The sequence below is a fragment of the Chelmon rostratus genome, chromosome 5 (genome assembly GCF_017976325.1).
Source record: "Chelmon rostratus isolate fCheRos1 chromosome 5, fCheRos1.pri, whole genome shotgun sequence".
Classification (NCBI taxonomy): Eukaryota; Metazoa; Chordata; class Actinopteri; order Chaetodontiformes; family Chaetodontidae; genus Chelmon; species Chelmon rostratus.
Genome location: NC_055662.1, coordinates 3,433,853 through 3,454,757, shown reverse-complemented (window position 1 = coordinate 3,454,757; position 20,905 = coordinate 3,433,853). Strand labels below are relative to the sequence as shown.

Here is a 20,905-nt window from a genome sequence, read left to right as displayed (position 1 = left end):
TGCATGTCTGGCAAACAGTCGAAGCCCAGCTGTTTAAGAGACAGTCAGAGATGTTAGTTTTCTCCGCAGTTTATCTTCATTTTTTGCGATGGAAACGGCAGGTCTTACCCAATGTGACGGCATAGCGACTCAATTCCATCTACAACAAAAACAGGAAAGCAAGCTATTACAGGAAGTTTGTTGCAAAATAATTCATTCAGTGCGGACTCGACGCGTTCCTGTCAGATACAGAGAGGACTAAGTTGATGGACTTCCTCGTCTTACCAAGTTCATTCTCGGTCGGTGTTAGCATGCACTCATGGCCCAAGTCACCGACTATATCGTGACATTTCAAAGCTGCCGCTCGGGTGTCTTCGTCTGAAAGTGATTCGTGAAGTTTCAGAAGAAGCCCGTGAATCCCTCCCACAGTGTTGCTGTCAGGAGAAGACATCGCTGCACCACTGACTTAAGCTAACATTAGCATCGGGAGCGCCACATTACTTTCTCAGAAGAACCCTGTCAGAGAAAGATGGCGTCCTCCCAACTAGCTAAACAACACACTGTCAAGCTAACTGGCGCATTCAATCCCAAATCATCACGCACATCAGCAAGACTCAGGATAGGATATGCGCTGCATGTTCTTCAAAATAAAAGTCCCGATGATGAGAGTCCCATGGAAACCTTGGAAAGTCCCATGGAAAGTGCCACAGCAGTGGCAACTCAATGTGCTCTCAAATGCCTCTTGGACAATAAAAGTCCACCATGAAGCATTTTTTTGGCCATTTTTAATTTTTCCAACAACATATTAATCATTTACTAAACCTGACAAAGGGCAGAATTTAGTAGGAGAATGGTCATTACTCTAATTTCCATTGTTGTTCAATGGATTTCAACCTGCCCAGATTTGTGTGTGATTGGATAAATCCTTAGTTAGAAAGTTTGTAACCTGATTAGAATGAATATGACCTGGTGAGTGTTTACAGACTTCCAAAAGCCTCCTGATTCTGAAAATGAAGTAGGAAACAATGCTTTCTAGCTGTGACATGTTGTCTGTGTGGTGTCCTGATGAAATTTATCATTGAGACGCAGGGTCAACCAGCAGATCATCTGCTTAACCGTGGCTCAAAAAGCACAACAACAGTGAGCAACTGTGTGAGAATCTCTGGAGACTTAAGGTACCATCACTCCACCACATCTACAGTGTCTGTCTGTCTCTCTGTCTGTCTGTGAGCTGACTTGACCACCTCTCTTTGCAGTCTCTTGATGAGTGATGACACCAGGTATCACAGTGAAGACACCAGACGCGTCACGCTCAGCTCTCAGGATGACATCGAGCAGGTGGGCACTCAGCTGATGTTAAGAGACTTGGAGGAGAGACTGGATCTGCACAGTCTGACAAAGCTGCTGAAGGAGGTGCTGCAGCTCGACCCTCGTAAGCGCATCAAACTGCAGCTCAGTGACAGCGGGTGAGTCGTGTGTTTGGAGATGAGCGGTGTGCACGGCTATCTGTGGCTGGGTGAACATCGTTAAAGTGTCATTTGACTGTCTTCCAGTGTTGAGGCGCGCTCAGTAACGAAGACCCTGACAGCTGAGTCGAATGAGCCTCAGATCAGCAGCACTGTTTCAGAAGAAGCCCCCCACACACTAATGACAGTTTTTGCTCTGATTTTCAGAAGTCATTGTTACAAATGACTGCATGAAGGATAGATGTGTTAATCAGTTCTTCTTCTGCTGCTTCACGACCAGTGATGAGCTGCCATGAACAACAAACAGCATCAACTTGTCAATTCTCACTTCAGGCAATTTCATTATTCAATCATTATGACATCAACAATTTTTCTTCTGTACTTTTTAAGTAGTTAGGTTTATATGTTTTTAATAAGTCACATAAAACATGAATACTTATAGATTCAGCTTTGATTCAATATATTCTGATGAGAAATGAGAGAGCCAGACAAGATCCTGCAGGTTTTCCAGTCTTTTCTAACTTTCGAACATTAAGTAGACAGATGCAAAAATGGATATCATGTCCTGCAAAGAATTCATTTATCTTACTTTTGCAACTTCACTGCATTAGAATGAGTTCTAAAGTATTGTGTGTGAACGATCAACAATAAAAACACAGAATGTACGCAGGACATTCAGTGCATGTGATGAGTTTGTGGCCATATTCTGTGATCTCACCTTGACTAAAGGAACTCATTATGGCAAAAAAAAAACCCCTCCTGGGTTGTGATACTGAGGCAAAATCGATTTTTTAAAAATAAAATGAGAATTGATTTAAATCGCTTTTTTCAAACCAGCACTACTATAGAGATCAAAATAGTTTTTTGTTCCAGGCTGTGAACATGTTTATTTCTGCTTTATAGTTGGACATTTTGATATGGAGGTCTATGGGGATTTTAGAGGCAGCCTCAAGTGGCTGACTCGAGTGGAGTTCAAAGGTCAAGGGGCCGTGAGAGCTCTGTGTCTGCGTGTTTCTGTTCATTTAATTGAAAATGTGCTTGGGAATATGCACCACTAAAGAAGGCAACAACTGGCTTGATGCCACCTTTAGGTGGGCCGCTGCTACCGGATCTTGACACCCAGTCTCAAAGAGGGTCACTGTGTCTACATTTAGTTTCAGGACCTTTATTATTTCAGTTGTGTGCTTACATTTAGCATATTCCTAAATTAATTTGTTTTCAATCAATTTATCTCACCAGAGACTAATTCAGCACAGAGAAACTGTGCACATTGCACAGACATTGGAGGGAGCAGGAGGTTAATAAGGGCCAAACAGCTTATTTTTGCCCCGGGCACACTGGCAAGTCAATGTGGCCATGTTCAGCAGGCAGATATCAATAGAACCCAAATAAATCTTTGGAGTGCGTCTAATATAATGATATGAGAAACATGACTTCGCTGCAAGTGAAATCCAGTCCTGACCATCACTGAGCCAGCAGGTTCACCTATTTGATGATCCAGCTGCAGCCACTTGGCATTATGACAGGTTGTGATAGTTTGTTCTGCTTTGAGGTAATGTATTGTATTAGTACGAGTGTTGGGCAGCAAGCTGTGCAAACAGAGCCGGCAGGATGTGCTGGGATTGATCTCAGGCTAAAGGTGGGGAAGTGGTGCCAACAGGTCTGGACCCCACAGAGCGGAACCAGTCAAATTTGCCATTATTTGAGTTTAAACTAAGCAAAGGTTAATGGAGTTTGTGACTTTGGGAATGTAACTTTATTGTTGTTCTGTTCGATGGTAAAGGGAGAATTTATAATTGGAAATATGCAGTAATTGCAGCGGTTTGTAACCCTTTATTGTTACATTCACCCTTCCCAGTGTTACAATCCTATTTGACGGATAGAAGTTTATTGGCAGGAAAATACCATCATCATGTATCATTTACTATCTGAACCAAAAGCTAAGTTAGTCTACTTTAGATCAGCCAAACACATCACTGATGGGGGATCAGTCAAATGTCTTAGGAATACTTCATTATCACCTTTACTGTACGTATTCAGGATTAAGATGATGATCACATTCAGATTTGACCATGCATTGAGAGGGTTGCAGGTCCCTCTCAATGCATGCATTGCTGGAGTTTAATCACAATCACAAACATGTGTCTGTTGCTGTGATCAAACCTGTGACCCTTTCACGATGGACATGTTTACCCAGCATGCCACCCTGCTCCTCATACGTGGACAGTGGACATTAGGCAAAACAAGCAGACACAGAACACATTCATTCTTATCACTGCGACGTCCTCCTTTGCATTACTGCAGATTCACTACAGCCTGGATGGTTACTAGCATACAATGCAGAAAGCTTTCCAACATGAAGTGTTGTGACAACACTGCACATATGAGCATAATAGGCCTGATTAATAGCAAACAGGAAACACTGAATTTATTCCTACTCTTATGTGACATCAAATATAATACAGGAAAACATATTGTGTGGTGTTTTACCTATGACTACATAGAGTATGTAACCACAGGGGGGGCAGATGGCGCCATGGGTCCCGCCCCTACACCCTGCACTGCAGCCCTGCGCCACGCCGGAGACGAGCTCCTCACTCGATTCCCCATCTTCTTCAGGCGCTGGCCTCGCATCTTCCAGGATGTGACGGAGAACACGGCCTGCTCCGTGCTCATGAGTGTCCTGGACGAGCACTTCTTTCCTCCTGTCCCTGGGAGACGGCGCAGGGATCTGGCCTGGAGTGCAGTGCTGTCAGTGTATGTGCTGGCTGGTCAGATGGCACTGCATTGCAATGAGAGGGGCATGGTGGTGGTCCTGCCACAGAGTGTGTGGGGGCATACGTGGAGAGGGTCATCTGCCCTGAAATAAGAGACAAGGGAGGATGGGTAAGTGTTCACAGGTGAATATCTAGAGGAGACAAAACAAACTGACTCTCCTATTTGAAACATGTACAACCACAATACCATTATACATGCTAGATTTTAAAGTAATTCATACTCCTGAAACCCTGCTCCATCATGCCAGCAGTGGAAATCCAGTTCCTTTCAGGGACTCTGCAGTGATTTAATAGTGCATAAACATCATGGACATGTTACAGAGTAAAAAAAAAAGTTCAAATTGAAGCAGCAGAGGCCACGATATCCTGACTTTTAGTCCCTCGTGTGTATGTTTTGAATATGTATTCATTTGTATTAAAGCAAAACAATAAAGCTTATAATAATTGACATAGGTCCCTTCCAATGAGTTAAGCATGATGGCTGCTGTCATTTCAGTTTTTATTGCAGCTACTTCAAGAATCAATATTCTCAAAATGATTTTCAATTATACAATGACCACCAGCTAAACAACCTTTGGGGTCTTAGAGGTACTTGCCAGTGTTACATGACTACTAATCAAGCCTTCAAAGCTGCACATCAACCTCCTCTTTGCAAACACCATGCCATTAAAATGCTGGCCTCTAGTGACTTTTAAGTTGTATTAAAACTGCACACTATTTTGACGAAATTCAAAACAAAACAAACCCTCCTTCAATTTCTGTAACAAACAACAACAACAACAAAAAAAAAAACATAACAATTTACATTAAAAAAAATTCAAATCAAATCAATTAAATTGCCATCAAATGTTGCTATTCTCTTCTAAATGATATATGAATGCTCTCTTCCTGCATTTCATTGGCTCTTAATGATGTGTCCTTTGTACAAGACATCCTATTGTCAAATTATATTGTACTGAAATGTATAATTTCAAATGAAACTTTCATCTACTGATTTGTTTCTGACAGAGCGGTTTCGTGTCACGCTTTGGAGAGAAGCAGGGCTTGGAAGACCAGGTGAAGAAAGTGTGCTGTTGGACACTGCTGGCTCTTGCCATGAGCATCCTCACCTGCTCACCAAAGAATGGCTGCTTAGCCAACACTGCCACCTAGTGACCACAACTAGAAATTCAATGACTGATCAACCATATTGAACTGCTGGTTGAGGTATTACGCAGTGACTATTTTCTGTATAATGTGTCGGTGAATAACCCATACAAATCAGTATAATTCGTATCATATCTGATGTTCTGGTAATAACAGATGTTCCATCTTGTGCTATCCTGTGATGTAGTGTATTTCAGCCATTCCAATAGTCACACACTGGCAAGAATGAGGCAGTAGTGTTTGTGCTGTAGTATATAAACTTCTGGGATTATACAGTAATTTGCCGAGGTCCATGCCAGCCTGGATTACAGAGCAGACTGACATGAACATTTGTGGTTTGTTTCATGCTATACTTGACCCGTTATTTAACTCAGCCTGAAAATTATTAAAAACACTAGTTATCATCCAAAATTGTTTTACACCTCATAGCTAACTTAGTATGTATTCATATCCATGGAAACACTGTTTCCATTTTTTTTTTTTTTGCTCCACAGACCTTTTATCTCACAATGTAAAACTGTTTAAATTCACTAATTATATTTCCTATAGTGATCAAATGAGTAATTATATTATCCATGTCTTATAAACTAATATTAGAGTACACCTACCTAAAAAAAATCTATGATTTTTATTTTATTCAAAATGATTGACACTAGTGACATCTGTGGTGTTACGGGTCAAAACCGACCCGCATAGATTTATGATAGGATAAAGACAAAAACTCAATTCCTTTTCATAAAACTATATTTATTTTAATCAGGTGCAAATTGAAAATTAAACCATAAACTAAACACTGAAAAACAATATGGTGTCAGGCAGATGTGTGTAGTTGTGTATGAACCAAAAACTAAACACTGAAAAAAATGTGTTTTGTCTGAACCATAAATTGGACTTAGAGAGAATGTATTTTGTGTGTTGTGTGTGTGCGTATGTGTGTGTTGTTTACATGCATCAATCACAGTATGTGAACTTTTATGAATATCAACAGACTGAACAGGAAAAATGGAAAGATTTAACGTTTCATTGACAGAACTTTGACAAAAAAAAAAAAAAAAAAAAAATCAGTTTAGGCCAGCTCCTCCTCGCCCTCCTCCTCAAACTCTCCCTCCTCCTCTGCAGTGGCATCTTGGTACTGCTGGTACTCGGACACCAGGTCGTTCATGTTGCTCTCTGCCTCGGTGAACTCCATCTCATCCATACCCTCGCCGGTGTACCAGTGGAGGAAAGCTTTGCGCCTGAACATAGCTGTGAACTGCTCAGAGATGCGCTTGAACAGCTCCTGGATGGCTGTGCTGTTGCCGATGAAGGTGGCAGCCATTTTGAGGCCACGGGGAGGAATGTCGCAGACGGCGGTCTTGACGTTGTTGGGGATCCATTCAACGAAGTAGCTGCTGTTCTTATTCTGCACATTCAGCATCTGCTCGTCCACCTCCTTCATGGACATGCGGCCACGGAAGATGGCGGCCACCGTCAGGTAGCGGCCGTGACGTGGGTCGCAGGCAGCCATCATGTTCTTGGCATCGAACATCTGCTGGGTGAGCTCGGCCACAGTGAGGGATCTGTACTGCTGGCTGCCTCTGCTTGTGAGGGGAGCAAAGCCTGGCATGAAGAAGTGCAGACGGGGAAATGGCACCATGTTTACGGCCAGCTTCCGCAGGTCAGCGTTGAGCTGTCCAGGGAACCTGAGGCAGGTAGTGACACCGCTCATGGTGGCAGAGACCAAGTGGTTGAGGTCACCGTATGTTGGGGTTGTGAGTTTAAGGGTGCGGAAACAGATGTCGTACAGGGCCTCATTGTCGATGCAGAAGGTCTCATCTGTGTTTTCTACAAGCTGGTGGACCGATAGTGTGGCATTGTAGGGCTCAACAACTGTGTCTGATACTTTGGGGGAAGGCACCACGCTGAACGTGTTCATGATGCGGTCAGGGTACTCTTCACGGATCTTGCTGATCAGCAGGGTGCCCATACCAGAACCTGTGCCACCACCTAGAGAGTGTGTGAGCTGAAAGCCCTGCAAGCAGTCACAGCTCTCTGCCTCCCTTCTCACCACATCCAGGACAGAGTCCACCAGCTCTGCACCCTCAGTGTAGTGACCCTTGGCCCAGTTGTTTCCAGCACCACTCTGACCTAGAAAACAAGAATCAAAATTAAGCTTTGCAGCACTAAGGGTGCATAACAAGTAGCAGTTGACAACTTCTGGACAAAGTTACAAAGAGAAAATAAAATTTACCAAAAACAAAGTTGTCTGGCCTGAAAACCTGGCCGAAAGGTCCAGACCTCACAGAGTCCATGGTGCCTGGCTCCAGATCAACCAGCACTGCACGGGGGACATATTTACCACCTACGAGAAACAGAGAAGATTTGAGTAAAAACAGAAGACTCAGCAGCTTATGGAAAAGAAAACAGCAGCTTTAGACTTACCTGAGGCTTCATTATAGTAGACATTGATCCTGTCCAGCTGCAGGTCACTGTCACCATGGTATGTACCAGTTGGGTCAATACCGTGCTCATCGCTGATCACCTCCCAAAACTGCAGGAAATTAGAAATATTAAAATATGCAAACTCATTTTACTGATTACTAAACAATATGCATCCAGTCATGGACAAAGCTGTAGTTAGGCATTTACCGTTTAATGTAAAAAGTGATTCATGAACATTTGAATCTCAATTTCCCGCCATGGTGACTTCGGCGCACGCGGCCTGACTCCTATTGGCTGCGACTCATGGGTTATGAATTTTAACGGCTAAAACCTCCTACTCCAGGCAACAGCCGGGGCTGTTCAGAAACCATTGCCAAGTATGCCTCAATGAGAACCAGGAACAGTTACAAAACCGTGTATATTTACCTTGGAAAAAAAAAGTTGAAACATTTCGTTAACCGACACTTTCATATTGCTCCGTTAACATCACATTACAGGCTTACTGTGGCTTTTTTTGTCCTGATGGCAATGGCGTTTTTCATTTCCTTTTTTTTCGCATTGCAGTAGCGTTTGCCAGAGGAACAATGGTGATGTGAAGATAGTTCGTTAACATAAATCTCGCCCAACGTTAACTTCAAACTGATACCTAATCGTTTCAACATGTTTGATACTACTACAGACGGACTAACTTATTTCATTAGATAAATCTTAACAAGACGAAATGTGATTAATCGTTTTTATTCAACTATACTTCGACGCATTACGGTCCAAAATATAACCCAAAAAGTAATTAAGTTTTGATCAAACGTTAAAGGGTTATTTTTCTTAAGGAGGACACACATTGATATTCCCAGGGTGTGGTTTCTGGGACGCATACGTTAACGTTACGGCCGCAAAGCACCGCCTCCAAGAGCAGAAAACACGATGTTTCTGAATAAAGTGAATTGATTTAGTTTTGAAAAGAACAACATATAATTTTACTAACCTTGGCACCAATCTGGTTTCCACATTGACCGGCCTGAAGATGCACGATTTCCCTCATTTTCTTGTCTGAAAGTAGGATAGACCTTCCGAAAAATGACTTTACTGTTCTGTATGTGCGTGCACAACGGCTGAACTCAGTGCTTTATACTACAATTGGACCCGCCCTTTACTCCACAGATAGAATGTCTATTGGCTCATTCTGCCAAAATTGCGTTTACATACACACATTTAGACCAATCAAATGTTCATATATTCTTATCCGCGATTGGTCGAATCTGTCTGCCAATCACAGTCATCTCAAACGTGTGACTAACATGTAATCTGCGCAGACGTTGTCCTACTTCCGCTAAGGAAGATGGCTGCCATCAGAGGCGCCCGGCAAGCCCGTCTGTCAAAAGTTTGTTAAAGATGCTCTTTATTCTATGGAACTCGTAAGTCATTTGTGATGACAGTGTGCTAACTGAACCTGGAACGGAAGAACTGGACTTTGCAACAAACTGGAGAACTCTTACAAGTTTCTTTTATTAAATTGCAAACGGTGGTCACGACGGCGTCTGCTTGAACACCACAGCACCATGGCTGACAAGAGGGAGCGAGAGAGAAAGACCAAGTACAGCACCGCTCAAACCAGCAGAGTCTCACCACATAGAGCTGCGGCATATTCATGCATTCAAAAATGAAAAGCTTGTGTCATAGTTGGGCAAAGTTAGGCTATAATTTGGCAAACAGTGCAGATGCAAATTAAATATCACTTAACCTTTGGAACCTACTTGTTATGGTATTTACTCCCCGATGATATCATAAGTCAGCTGGTGACATAGGCGGCCAAGTGCAGTTCTTTTACTGTGAGATGCACCACTTCTGTTTATTCTTTAAAAGGCTGGAGAGTTGTGTGTCTTTATCATGAGACTGCTCACAGAGAGACACTGCAGGCGGCAGAGCAGTGCAAACTGTGGCTACAACACACACCTTCTATTCAAGTAGGCCTCTATATAAACTGCAGGGATTTACAACCCAGGCAAATTGAACAAAGTGTCTGCTGCCTCTGTGGGACTAGTATCATAAAGGCTATCTCTGTCTCTGTGCTTCATGTGCAGGGTACCATAAATGCTCATCGGGCTACTTTAAGAATGTTACTGGACTTTTATTGAGTCTGTTATCTTTAATAGTGACGTATTCAAGATGTTTCACAGTTTTCAGATTGGTCGAATAAAGTCCGCCAGAATGATACCGGAAGTAAAGAGATTTTGTGTTCAGACTAAAAGTAAAAAAAACTAAACTTGTGAAATCCTCTGTTTGCATGCATGGGCTTTTTATTCAGGGTGGTATTTATGACCGATTTTACATCATGATTAACTGTCACTTGAGAGTGAAATTTTCAGCTAAAATCTACACATTTAACATTGCAGGCTAGTTTGTCTGAAATGGGTTTTGTGAGTTTTTCAGACATCCGTGTTATTTTACGATATAGGCAGCATGGGAGGATATGTGGACACATATTGTATTCTCTCTCTTCTTTTTTTAACAAATTCTATTTCCGATAATATTCTGTGTTTGGATTTTAGTTACACGCTTTTCAAAGTGCAAGTAGTTGTATATTCCCATCCAGGACATTTATTTTGAACAACAGCTGTCAGAGTGTTCAGCTCCAGCGTTGCTTAATGTTGCACTGGGTCCATATTCACACTGTTTTCAACTAATGTGTGATTCATGTTTACTTCAGCCTGCAATCACATACACCAAATATCTTGTGCAATATTACTTTTTCATTCTCTTTAAGTACTCAACCAGTGCATTTATACTTTTTTTTCTACTGTGACACATATATATTTATTACTGTGTAATAGATTAAACACTGTCCTAAACTTGTCTGTACCCACCATGTGCAGTTTCAATCCATGTGCAATTTCTGTTGAAACTGTGAAATTCTCATTGAACTTTTGGCAGTATATTTTTTATAGTTTCTTTTGTGGCAATATATGTTTTTCACTTTATTTCTTGTAGTTCTTGTATAAAATGTACACACACACACACACATATATATAGTCAATTTTTATTTTGTGTTTTGTATTTTTCATTTCTGTCGTTATTCCTGCAGCTATTGCCTGCTGCCTGTAACACTCAAATTTCCCTGGCTGGGGATGAATTAAGTCTTATCTTATCTTATCTCATCTCATCTTATCTCATCTTATCCTTGTGTGTTTTCATGTATATCATGCAGGGATGTTGGCAGCGTTTCATTTAACCAGGTCTCTGATTCTGACCGCCTGACTGTAGTCACTTACTAGATGCAGGAAGTCGTGAACCCACTCCTTGTTGTTTTGATATTTTAATGCAAGTGGTTGCCTGCTGGTGATTTCAGTATTCACTGTGTGCACCCTTGACTAAATGTAAGGGCTGTGATCCCAGGGCGTCCCAGTGTTGACAGGCATGCACCACTGCTCTGAGTTATGATGATGTTATGGAGACATGTTTATTGGGGGTGGTTTAGATTGAAATTGAGTTTGTTCCAAAGGCTAAAATAAAGCTTGCTTTGGTGTGTTTTGCTGACAGATTTCCCACACACGCCATTATTAATGATTGACTCTGGGCTGGACTAATTATTAATCTTTTTGTTGTTCATATTAAAGGCGACATATTCACAGGATTGTGCAAATGCTGTATAGGTGAAGGACCTCGTATGTGAGATAAAATAGAACTGTAAATGTTTTATTTTGGCTGACTGCTCCCACATTAAAATCAAATCAGTGCTCGTTCTGAGCTGTATTTACATATTTTTGTGTCTTTGTTTTCATTGGGATGGTTTCCTCCCTCCAGTTTCCAGACTCGTATTAACGGCTGCATGCGTCAGATGGCTGAGATCCTCTACCAGATCAAAGGCCCACCCAACCACAACACCGCAGAGGCAGATGCTGACGCCATACTGAGGCCCCTCATGGAGTTCCTGGATGGGAAGTAAGTCATAGCATGGCACAGTGGCTCCTGTTGTAAGCTGCCGGCGGACGACTGTACCAGTGTGACTCTAACGTTTTTTTTTAAATATATATCTGAATGTATGAGGCTACGATAGTGTGATATCCAAGAGAAAGCACATCATAAAAAAATGTTATTTTTCTTTAATTAACAACATCTATTAAATAACATCTGACACACACATCAAACATTCAGAATACATACGGTACATGTACACAGATTTTACATCCCTGTAACATATTAAAATCTGGCATAAAAAGCCTATTTCATTGTGTTCAATGTACATACCCCTTATAATGTCATCATGTTCACTCTTTTGTACAGCACTTAGGAGACTAATTAAAAAGAAGAAGCACATTATGGAAGGACTGGTGGAACACTGACTCAGCAGGTTTTAGATCACATTTTTGGTGTTTGTGTGTGATCCAGTCTCAGTATCTTTGCGGACATCTGTGAGAAGACGGTGCTGAAGAGGATCCTGAAGGATTTGTGGAGGATTGTCCTGAGCAGCCTGGAGAAGACCATCGTCCTGCCTCAGAGCAACGACAGCCTGGTCAGTACGACCCTCAGCATCACACCTACCTGCCTTACCTCAACCATGAGCCTGAGCTACACCTAATTCTAACCATAAAAGAGCACTACACCGATCTGAAGCTCCTGTAAAACTGTCGGACTCAATATGCACAGCTTTTTAAAAAAAAGGGTTCAAATCAATGCAGCGGAACCAGCGATATCATCCTTATTATTTCACACATTCTTCTTCCTTGTCAAAAAGGGGCACCTACTTTACCCAGGATGCAACCCAGCCATGGACAGTTTGGTTGGAGAGTTGGGTGTGGTATGCTAGTAGTGGCTAATGTAGCCTCACGTTTCTGACCTCAGTCAGAGATGAGGAGTGGTTTCTTTTTTTCCCTGTAAACTCACTTGATGTGTAAAAGTGCTGGAGTTGCCCTTTAAACTTGAAAATTCTTAACCTTTGTTCAACCTTTTGGACAAGTGAGGGCCAGACAAAATGTCCCCTACTGCAAACTGTCAATCATAATGTCTGAAAACTCTCACAGAGAGGACACAAGCAAACACACAGTTATTAAAGGATGTGCGTTCTCTTCATTAAGCACAAATGATATACACTACACTTATTATTGCCAACCACTTTATTAAATCTTGTAATTTTTTTTATATTGATTTCCTTTAATGTCTCCTTTAAAGTTATGAGTTTGTCATGTAGTAATGGAGAGTCAGGGACTGTTTTGACGTCAGCTGCCAAAACAGCCGAACAGCAACAGTTTGCAGCACATGAAGTGACTCAAACAATCATATTCACCGTCATCATCCATGTCTGCGTGTTGTTTGTCGTGTCTTTCAACAGCAAAGCTCATGAATTTAGTGGTGGCAGCAAACAAGTTTTTCCAAAATGCACCAAAGCAGCTTGTGACTTCCACAGTACAAAAACATAATTTTGACAAAGTGAGCACAATGTTTACTGTCACAAATTATTAATCTCAACAAAATCTGCTGGTTGATTATAATAGCACACTGAATTGAATGGGTGGTATGGTAGAAAATCTGCAAATATATGTTGTGCACATTGTACTGGATTGTGGATATTGGATTGTTGCAGTGACTTGTCTCTCAGCTCCAATAAGATCAGCAGCTGTGCTCTGCTGCCATCTAGTGGTAGATGTTGTGCGTGGTGCATTTCTGTTTTGCAAAACGTACTGATCTTTATTTACATGAGTTTGTTCTAGTTTGTTCTGTGAATATGTGAATCGTGTTGAAATGCTGCATTTTGTCTCCTGCGCAGAGAATTGTGACGTACGTATGTATGCATGTGTAAGCTTGACAATATGACATGAAGTCTCAGTATAATCCCTCCCTCTCTCCTCCTCTCTGCAGGGGGCCCAGCTCCTCACAGCAGCTAAAGGACTGTCTAATCTCAAGGTAACACGCAGGGTGAGGGGCAAAGCCTCTTGTATGTTTATGCCATCGTACAGTGGTATGAAAAAGTATCTGAACCTTTTGGAATTTCTCACATTTCTGCATAAAATCACCATCAAATGTGATCTGATCTCTCGTTTTCATATTTTAATGAGGATAGCATGCAAAGAATGACAGAGGGGGGAGAAATAAGTAACTGAACCCTCTGCCTAAGGAGACTTAAAAAGCAATTGAAACCAATTTTTACCAAACAATTTAAGTCAGGTGTGTGCCCAATCACTGATGAGTGGCTTAAAGCTGCCCTGCCCACTATAAAACACACACCTGGTAAGAATTGTCTTGATGAGAAGCATTGTCTGATGTGCACCATGGCTCGCTCAAAAGAATGCGATCAAGAATTGTTGATTTGTATAAAGCTGGGAAAGGATACAAAACCATCTCTAAAAGTCTGGATGTTCATCAATCGACAGTCAGAGAAGTTGTCTACAAATGGAGAGAGTTTGGCACTGTTGCTTCTCTCCCAAGAAATGGCTGTCCACCAAAGATGACGCCAAGAGTTCAACGCAGAATACTCAGAGAGGTAAAAAAGAACCCTATGTGTCTGCTGAAGACTTACAGAAATCACTGGGACAGTCCAATATCTCTGTGCACACATCAACTATATGTAAAACAATGGCCAAGAATGGTGTTCATGGGAGGACTCCACAGAGGAAGCCACAGCTGTCTAAAAAAAACATTGTTGCTCGTTTAATGTTCGCAAAAAGGCACTTGGACACTCCACAGAAGTTTTGGCAAAATATTTTGTGGACTGATGAAACCAAAGTTGAATTGTTTGGGAGGAACACACAACGTCATGTGTGGAGGAAAAATGGAACAGCTCACCAACATCAACATCTCATCCCCACCGTGAAGCATGGTGGAGGGTGCATCATGGTTTGGGGCTGTTTTGCTGCCTCAGGGCCTGGACAACTTGCAATCATTAATGGAAAAATGAATTCAAAAGTTTATCAGGATGTTTTGCAGGAAAACCTGAGCTGTCTGTCAGACAGTCGAAGCTAAAAAGAGGATGGATGCTGCAACAAGACAATGATCCAAAACACAGAAGTAAATCAACTTCAGAACGGTTTCAGAAGAACAAAATACACGTTCTGGAGTGGCCAAGTCAAAGTCCAGACTTGAACCCCATTGAGATGCTGTGGCATGACCTCAAGACAGCGATTCATGCCAGACATCCCAGGAATCTGACTGAGCTACAGCAGTTTTGTAAAGAAGAATGGGCCAAGATTAGTCCTGATCGATGTGCCAGACTGATCTGCAGCTACAGGAAGCGTCTGGTTGAAGTTATTGCTGCCAAGGGGGGGGCACAAACTATTAAATGTGATGGTTCAGTTACTAATTCCTCCCCCTTCTGTCATTGTTTGCATGCTATCCTCATTAAAATATGAAAACCTATGAATGTTTGGGTGGTTTTAGTTAAAGCAGACACTGTTTTTTCATCTGTGTGATTTTGACAAAGATCAGATCACATTTGATGGTGATTTTATGCAGAAATGTGAGAAATTCCAAAAGGTTCAGATACTTTTTCATACCACTGTATCTTATTACTGGAACAAATTATTGCAGCACAGCTGATAAGACATCTATACACAGACTCATCAACAACAGACACTAAAGGCCTGTTCCCTGTCTGTCTGACATATGAGTATTTGCACATTTAACAGTGCTTTATTTTTACTTTATTTGTATTATTTATATTACTATACGTCTGACATTATAATGCCCTTATTGTTTTATTCTATTATGTTATTTTATTCTACTGCTCCAATGTCAAGTAGCCAAAACCAAAGACTTTTACACTTTTACATTTTCCTGGTGACATCAAAGTTGTTCAGCATCTGTATTAGTGGCTGTTAGAAGAACTGCAACTTAAAACATTCGTACATCGGCCTCAATAGTCGCTGGTGGCTGCCTGTTAATGCATCATGCAGGAGGTTGCATAAAGCCGGCAGTTTAAAGACTGGGTAAAATTTCAAGGTAGAAAGTAAATCCAGGACGTGTTCCTCTCCCTCATCAGTGACTGTTGAGCTGAACCACAAACTGCTGTTCTAGAGCTGCTCACAGAGTAGAAGTCTCTGAAATGTGTTTCTTCAGTCAGTTAAAGAAGGAGGCTGTTGATGAAGTTCACAGTCAGTGTAGATGTATCGATGAGAGATCATTGGTGTGTTAAATTTATTCATATTATTATGGAATTATGATCAAGATGGATTTATGAGCACAAACAAGTGACACAGAATATCAAGGCTTGGATTTCCTCTGATTCTGCTTCTGCTTTGTTTTTATGTATCTATTTTGAGCGTTGCTCTTACGGGGAAAGTTTGTCTAATGTCAGTCTGTGATCTCTGGTTGCTGCAGGGAGGTGGTGAGGCCAAAACCTTGACGCCCAAACAGTGTATAATAATCGATGCAGGGCTGGAGACGATCAAGGTAGGTGGCGACCTGCACATTGATATGTCTGAAGTTGATGTGAGGCGTTCCCATCATTTTTTTTGTTCCAATATATTCCTCCAGAATAAAGTGACACTTCATGATTCGTGTTGTGTGCTTGTGTTCATCAGGATGTGTAAGTTTCATTTTGTGTTTTTGTGTGACTCTGGTGTTGACTTTGCTTTGTGGTTATTGTTTTGTTTTATCATGTTTTTGTTCATAAAAATAAAATAAAAGAACTCTTGTCTGCCTATGAGGATTGATTTCTCACCATCACCCTGTTGCTCCCTTTTCCTTCAGCAATACTTCCATGCAGGAGGAAACGGGCTGAAGAAGGCGTTTGTGGAGAAAAGTCCTGAACTGGCTTCACTGCGTTACGCCCTCTCCCTCTACTCCCAGAGCACTGATGCTTTCATCAAGACCTTTGTCACCACACAACACTCCCAAGGTGATCATAGACACACACACACTGCGTATACAGTAAATGCAGCACAGAGGTTTTCCAGATGTCCCTCATGTGCTTCAAATTCTTTGATAAGTTTCCTAAACCTCTGTTCTCATCTGATACTTAACTAATGAGTGAGCTCTTGAACCAGATCCAGCTGTGCGTCGGATTTGAGTCGTAGTATTGGTGTCGATGGATCAAAGACTAGAAAGAAAATATCCGACCAAAGTACTTTCACAAATGGCAACTCGGTTGTGAAGGGAGTTGTTCTGGGCAGCTGCCTTTTCCGAATCATTTGCATGCCCCTTCTTTCAGGAAAAATCCAATCTGACACCAATGTGATGTTTCTGTTCCATACTTGCTTTAACTGAAATCCTATGCAGTTATTGATGTTTGAGGTGGTTTTATGAAGATAGGGTGTGTGAAAACCGTTAGAAACCCTTAATTGCTGAAGAGCTGGGGAGACGCAACTTTCATACATCAACAGCAGTATTGGTATGCATTGTCCCTGCTATATGAACAATAACATAGTAATGAGTAGTAGCAACAGTAATTGTTAATGTAGAGCTCTTAATTATGATTTATCTTGGAACAGATTTAGGTATCGTGGCATCTGCAGTCGTACTATCACAGGTTTTTTATTGTCCACATATCAAAAGGCCCTTAAGTTGGACACTCCCGGTGCTTTTGAAAGCCCGATTAAGCACATGGTGCATTTGATTGTAATATTTCAGAAACAAATCATACTGCTTTGAGGATAATCGCGTGTTCTTGTTTGTTTTATGCATCAAAAAAAGAACAGAATGCACTTTAGAAAGAGGCAATTTGTCAGTTTCAGTGATGTGGGCAAGGCTGACTCATTGCTAACGGGGAACAGGGTTTTCAAAGTTTCTTCAGCTTTATTTATCTATGGAGTTGTGTTTGCTGAGCAAGCATGCTGAACCTGATTCAAATCACGCCTGCAGACCGCCACATACCTCTGCTGCTGAGCCGCCACACTGAACACGAGTGGTGTAAGTGCCTTGCTCAAAGGAACATCATTGATGAGAAAAAAATACCTGCTGGGAGTCAAAGCACAAGGTCACAGACTCCTCTGGCTCGAGACCTTTATTCTCATCAGGCAAAAACGTACTGATAGCTGATTACCCCCATGAATCTGAAACAAAGCCTTTCTCTAATTAGGATAAAACTAACCTCCCTCCTGACAAGCTGTCAGCTGCACTATTTTACATTTCCATTTGCTGAGGCATTTATTCAGAGCCCCATACAGTGAGTCATGAGTCAGTATACGTTTAATATAAATGAGTGTTTCTACAGTGACACAATTACTGTAGCTTCACACATGATCTGGTGACTCCTGCTGTTCAAATGTTGGTCTGGTCTTTGGCTTTTGGGGACAGGGCTTATATTCATGATGGAGGGTCAGTGTGATGCTCATATCTGTGGCAGTTACCTGTGTGTGTCACTAGATGGCATCACATCCCTTTAAACTAACACCATTTCTCAGTTTGTTTATGTGATGTTGTCCTCCAAGCACCGAATGATGAAATGACTCCACTGAAGACTGACTTTATAAAAATAGAAAAAAGGCAAACCCATCAATCTAAAAATATCTCACTGTTAATAACTGCTGTCCATCATGTTCTTAAAAGTTGACTGCAGGAGAGTTTATCTGACAGCAGTGAAACACATTATCCCATCTGGTCACTCCACAAAAACAGTGATACAACAGGAGCAAAGGAATGGTTCCTTTCTGGAGCAGTGAGTCATTTAATCCTCCAGAGAGCAGATGTGAGCACAGAGTCATCACCTCAACACCTCTGGGAGCATTTTAGGGATTATTTCAAAAGACTCGAAGACTAATTGCCAATATGCCTGACCGGTGACCTGAAAACCAAAGCTCTGTGGACTTCTGGACTTTTGAGAATGTTCATCTGCCTCCTTCAGCATTCGTATTAATAAATGTTTTTAAATAAGAAAGAGAGACATATCTATGTGCATGTCAGTAGATGACCTTGAGGAGGAGGAATGCTTATTGTAGTGAAGTGAGACAATTAGTGAAAGATTTGTAAGTCAACACAGCAAATACTGACTTACAGAGTATTGCACGCAAATATCTGAGTACTTCATGTGGTGACAGTGAAACCGTTATATTCCACATAGATCAGAGGCATAATTAATGTGTGATGATAAATGATTTGTGAATAACCAATCAAAAGGCCAAATGCAAATTTAAGTGTTTGAAAATTGATTGAGCAGATGTAGCAATACAGTTTCATTATATAGTATTCTGTTTTACTGGGGTTTGTTATCTGTTATCTGGTTGCATTACTTAACAATATCAAGATTGAATAATTTTATTATTGTGAGTAATTCCAAAGGAGCCAACCAGGGATGCACCTCATGAGTTTGCATGAAAATCAATTCTGTTTTTTTTATGTCAATTAGGGGACATGTAGGTCACCGATATTAAAAATTAATCATCATTGATAATTATGTACACTTGCACATTTGCAACACTTCGGTACATCTCACGATTGAGGTTGCTCAGCTGTTCCAACACCTGTATGCCTGAGGTACACAGGTGGTAACCACCAGAGGGCGACAAAACAATGGCATGATGTAAATACAGCTAAAAGATTGACAGGTTCGGTAAACCAAATAAGAGTAGTCAAGAGAAGATATTATCAATCATCTCTTTCTGTTGCATTCACTCAGTTGGGATTTCAGACACTATGCCAGGGTGAAGACACATCCCTTGGGTATAAGTGAGTTGTCATGTGATGTTCAGAACTAACATGCTAGTTAGGTAGCTAGGTTCCTGTTAGCTTTAGCTAACGCTAGGTTAACTGTGGTGCTATGCTAGCAAGCAGTTGTTTATGTCTGTAGAAAATGAAGTGAACTAGTCGGTGAGCGGATAAATAAAAGTGCTTTGATTATGGTAGGGGCAAGCTGGTGAAATAAGCTGTCATAATGTCTAGATAATTAATGTTATCTTTGAGTCAGACAACCACATAATAGATAGCTAGCTGATATTGTGTTAGGCTAACGTCACTTCTTTAAGCATAGCTAGCTTATTAGCCATGCAGTCTCATGAACACTCTGTTTCTCTTTTCCTTCCCCAACACCAACATGTTTCCTCTTTTACCGCAGCTGCACATCAGTAAACTATTACAAGAATAAAACTTAGCTATGTGTTAAATATTTGGGACAGTTTGACATATAAAGTAACCAGCTTTTCATCCTAAATACAGTAGATCTGTATGTATTTTATAAGACAACATTAGGCTTGAGGTTTACATCTCTACCTCTCACCAGGGCGGTGTTAGTTTTGGCAGATGGAGTTGAATGCATTTTGAGGCCGTACTACTAATGTTATAGGTAGACAGCTCTCACTTGTCCGTTGCCTCTTTTGATCTCTGGTGGAGACCTTGAAACAATTCACTCATTTGTTGCTCCTCACTCAGGATTGAGGCAGTTCTGTGTCAAGGACTAACGTTGTGTAGTGAGCTCATTGGCAAAATGGAAAAACACTTCCACACCACTCAGACCATTTTCTTTGCTCCATTAATTACATCATTGCTGTTGCATAATTATTGAGTGTTTGATCAGCAAGATGAAGATGATGCTAAGTCTTTACATCGGTACACTGTACACGAGGACTGTCAAAATCGGCCAAAAATGATGTTCGATTATTCTTTTTGAAAAAAACCAAACACATAGGTTCAGTCTATTTTTGTGCATTACGTCCAATAAGAGTGAAAAGCAATACAAGAAGACACATACTCCTTGTCTATTATTTCAATATAAATGTATTTGAAAAAAGGTTTAAAATGTTCACAGAATAAATAAAATAATGTCCTTTTCCATGTTTTTGAATTATGCCCCGTTTCAGCTCGATCTACATTTCTTTTTCAGTTGATGAAAGTGAGGTTGTGCGTGCCGAGTTTCCAGTTGGTGTCGGAGTCCACACATCCTGGAAGACACATCCTGAAGTTTTTTCAGTGTTGAATGAGAGTGCAGGAGGCGGCAGCTACGGAACGTCAATGTACGTCTACTAAAGGTGTGTGATTTTTCCACTGACAGGCTCAGATTGTTATTCTAAGAGCCTGACAACATCATGGAAAGGATCCTTACACTGATACCTTCTTGTTCTTCTTATATCATGTATATATATGTGTATACAGTTCACAGTGTAAATAAATATATAAATGAAATCAAAAATACTGACTAGATTAAAAGCCAGACTAAAAGGTGACAATACAAACACTGCTGTGTCAGTTTACTGTATG

General features: G+C 41.1%; 2 protein-coding genes and 1 pseudogene across 2 annotated transcripts; 2 read left to right on the top strand and 1 right to left on the bottom strand.

Annotated features, from left to right (window-relative positions):
* The first annotated feature begins 1,242 nt into the window (after positions 1 to 1,242).
* LOC121606175 lies at positions 1,243 to 5,374 on the top strand (annotated as a pseudogene).
* Positions 5,375 to 6,434: 1,060 nt separating this feature from the next.
* LOC121606886 (tubulin beta-1 chain-like) lies at positions 6,435 to 8,834 on the bottom strand. Its single transcript, XM_041937483.1, has 4 exons — positions 8,775 to 8,834; positions 7,790 to 7,898; positions 7,599 to 7,709; positions 6,435 to 7,495 (listed from the first exon to the last, which is right to left on the bottom strand). The coding sequence occupies exons 1-4, from the start codon at positions 8,829 to 8,831 to the stop codon at positions 6,435 to 6,437; spliced, it is 1,338 nt and encodes a 445-aa protein (XP_041793417.1). The 5' UTR covers positions 8,832 to 8,834.
* A 514-nt stretch (positions 8,835 to 9,348) lies between these two features.
* LOC121606174 (protein unc-13 homolog B-like) lies at positions 9,349 to 20,674 on the top strand. The gene is made up of 7 exons (XM_041936363.1): positions 9,349 to 9,383; positions 11,591 to 11,728; positions 12,176 to 12,299; positions 13,643 to 13,687; positions 16,097 to 16,168; positions 16,469 to 16,616; positions 20,532 to 20,674. The coding sequence occupies exons 1-7, from the start codon at positions 9,349 to 9,351 to the stop codon at positions 20,672 to 20,674; spliced, it is 705 nt and encodes a 234-aa protein (XP_041792297.1).
* The last annotated feature ends 231 nt before the right edge of the window (positions 20,675 to 20,905 follow it).

Coding starts and splice junctions, on each gene's coding strand:
- LOC121606174 (XM_041936363.1), top strand. CDS start 9,349: ATGGCTGACAAGAGGGAGCGAGAGAGAAAGACCAA. Junction 12,300..13,642: donor CTCAGAGCAACGACAGCCTG/GTCAGTACGACC, acceptor TCCTCTCTGCAG/GGGGCCCAGCTCCTCACAGC. Junction 16,169..16,468: donor CAGGGCTGGAGACGATCAAG/GTAGGTGGCGAC, acceptor CTTTTCCTTCAG/CAATACTTCCATGCAGGAGG.
- LOC121606886 (XM_041937483.1), bottom strand. CDS start 8,831: ATGAGGGAAATCGTGCATCTTCAGGCCGGTCAATGTGGAAACCAGATT. Junction 7,710..7,789: donor CTACTATAATGAAGCCTCAG/GTAAGTCTAAAG, acceptor TGTTTCTCGTAG/GTGGTAAATATGTCCCCCGT. Junction 7,496..7,598: donor GCCAGACAACTTTGTTTTTG/GTAAATTTTATT, acceptor CTTGTTTTCTAG/GTCAGAGTGGTGCTGGAAAC.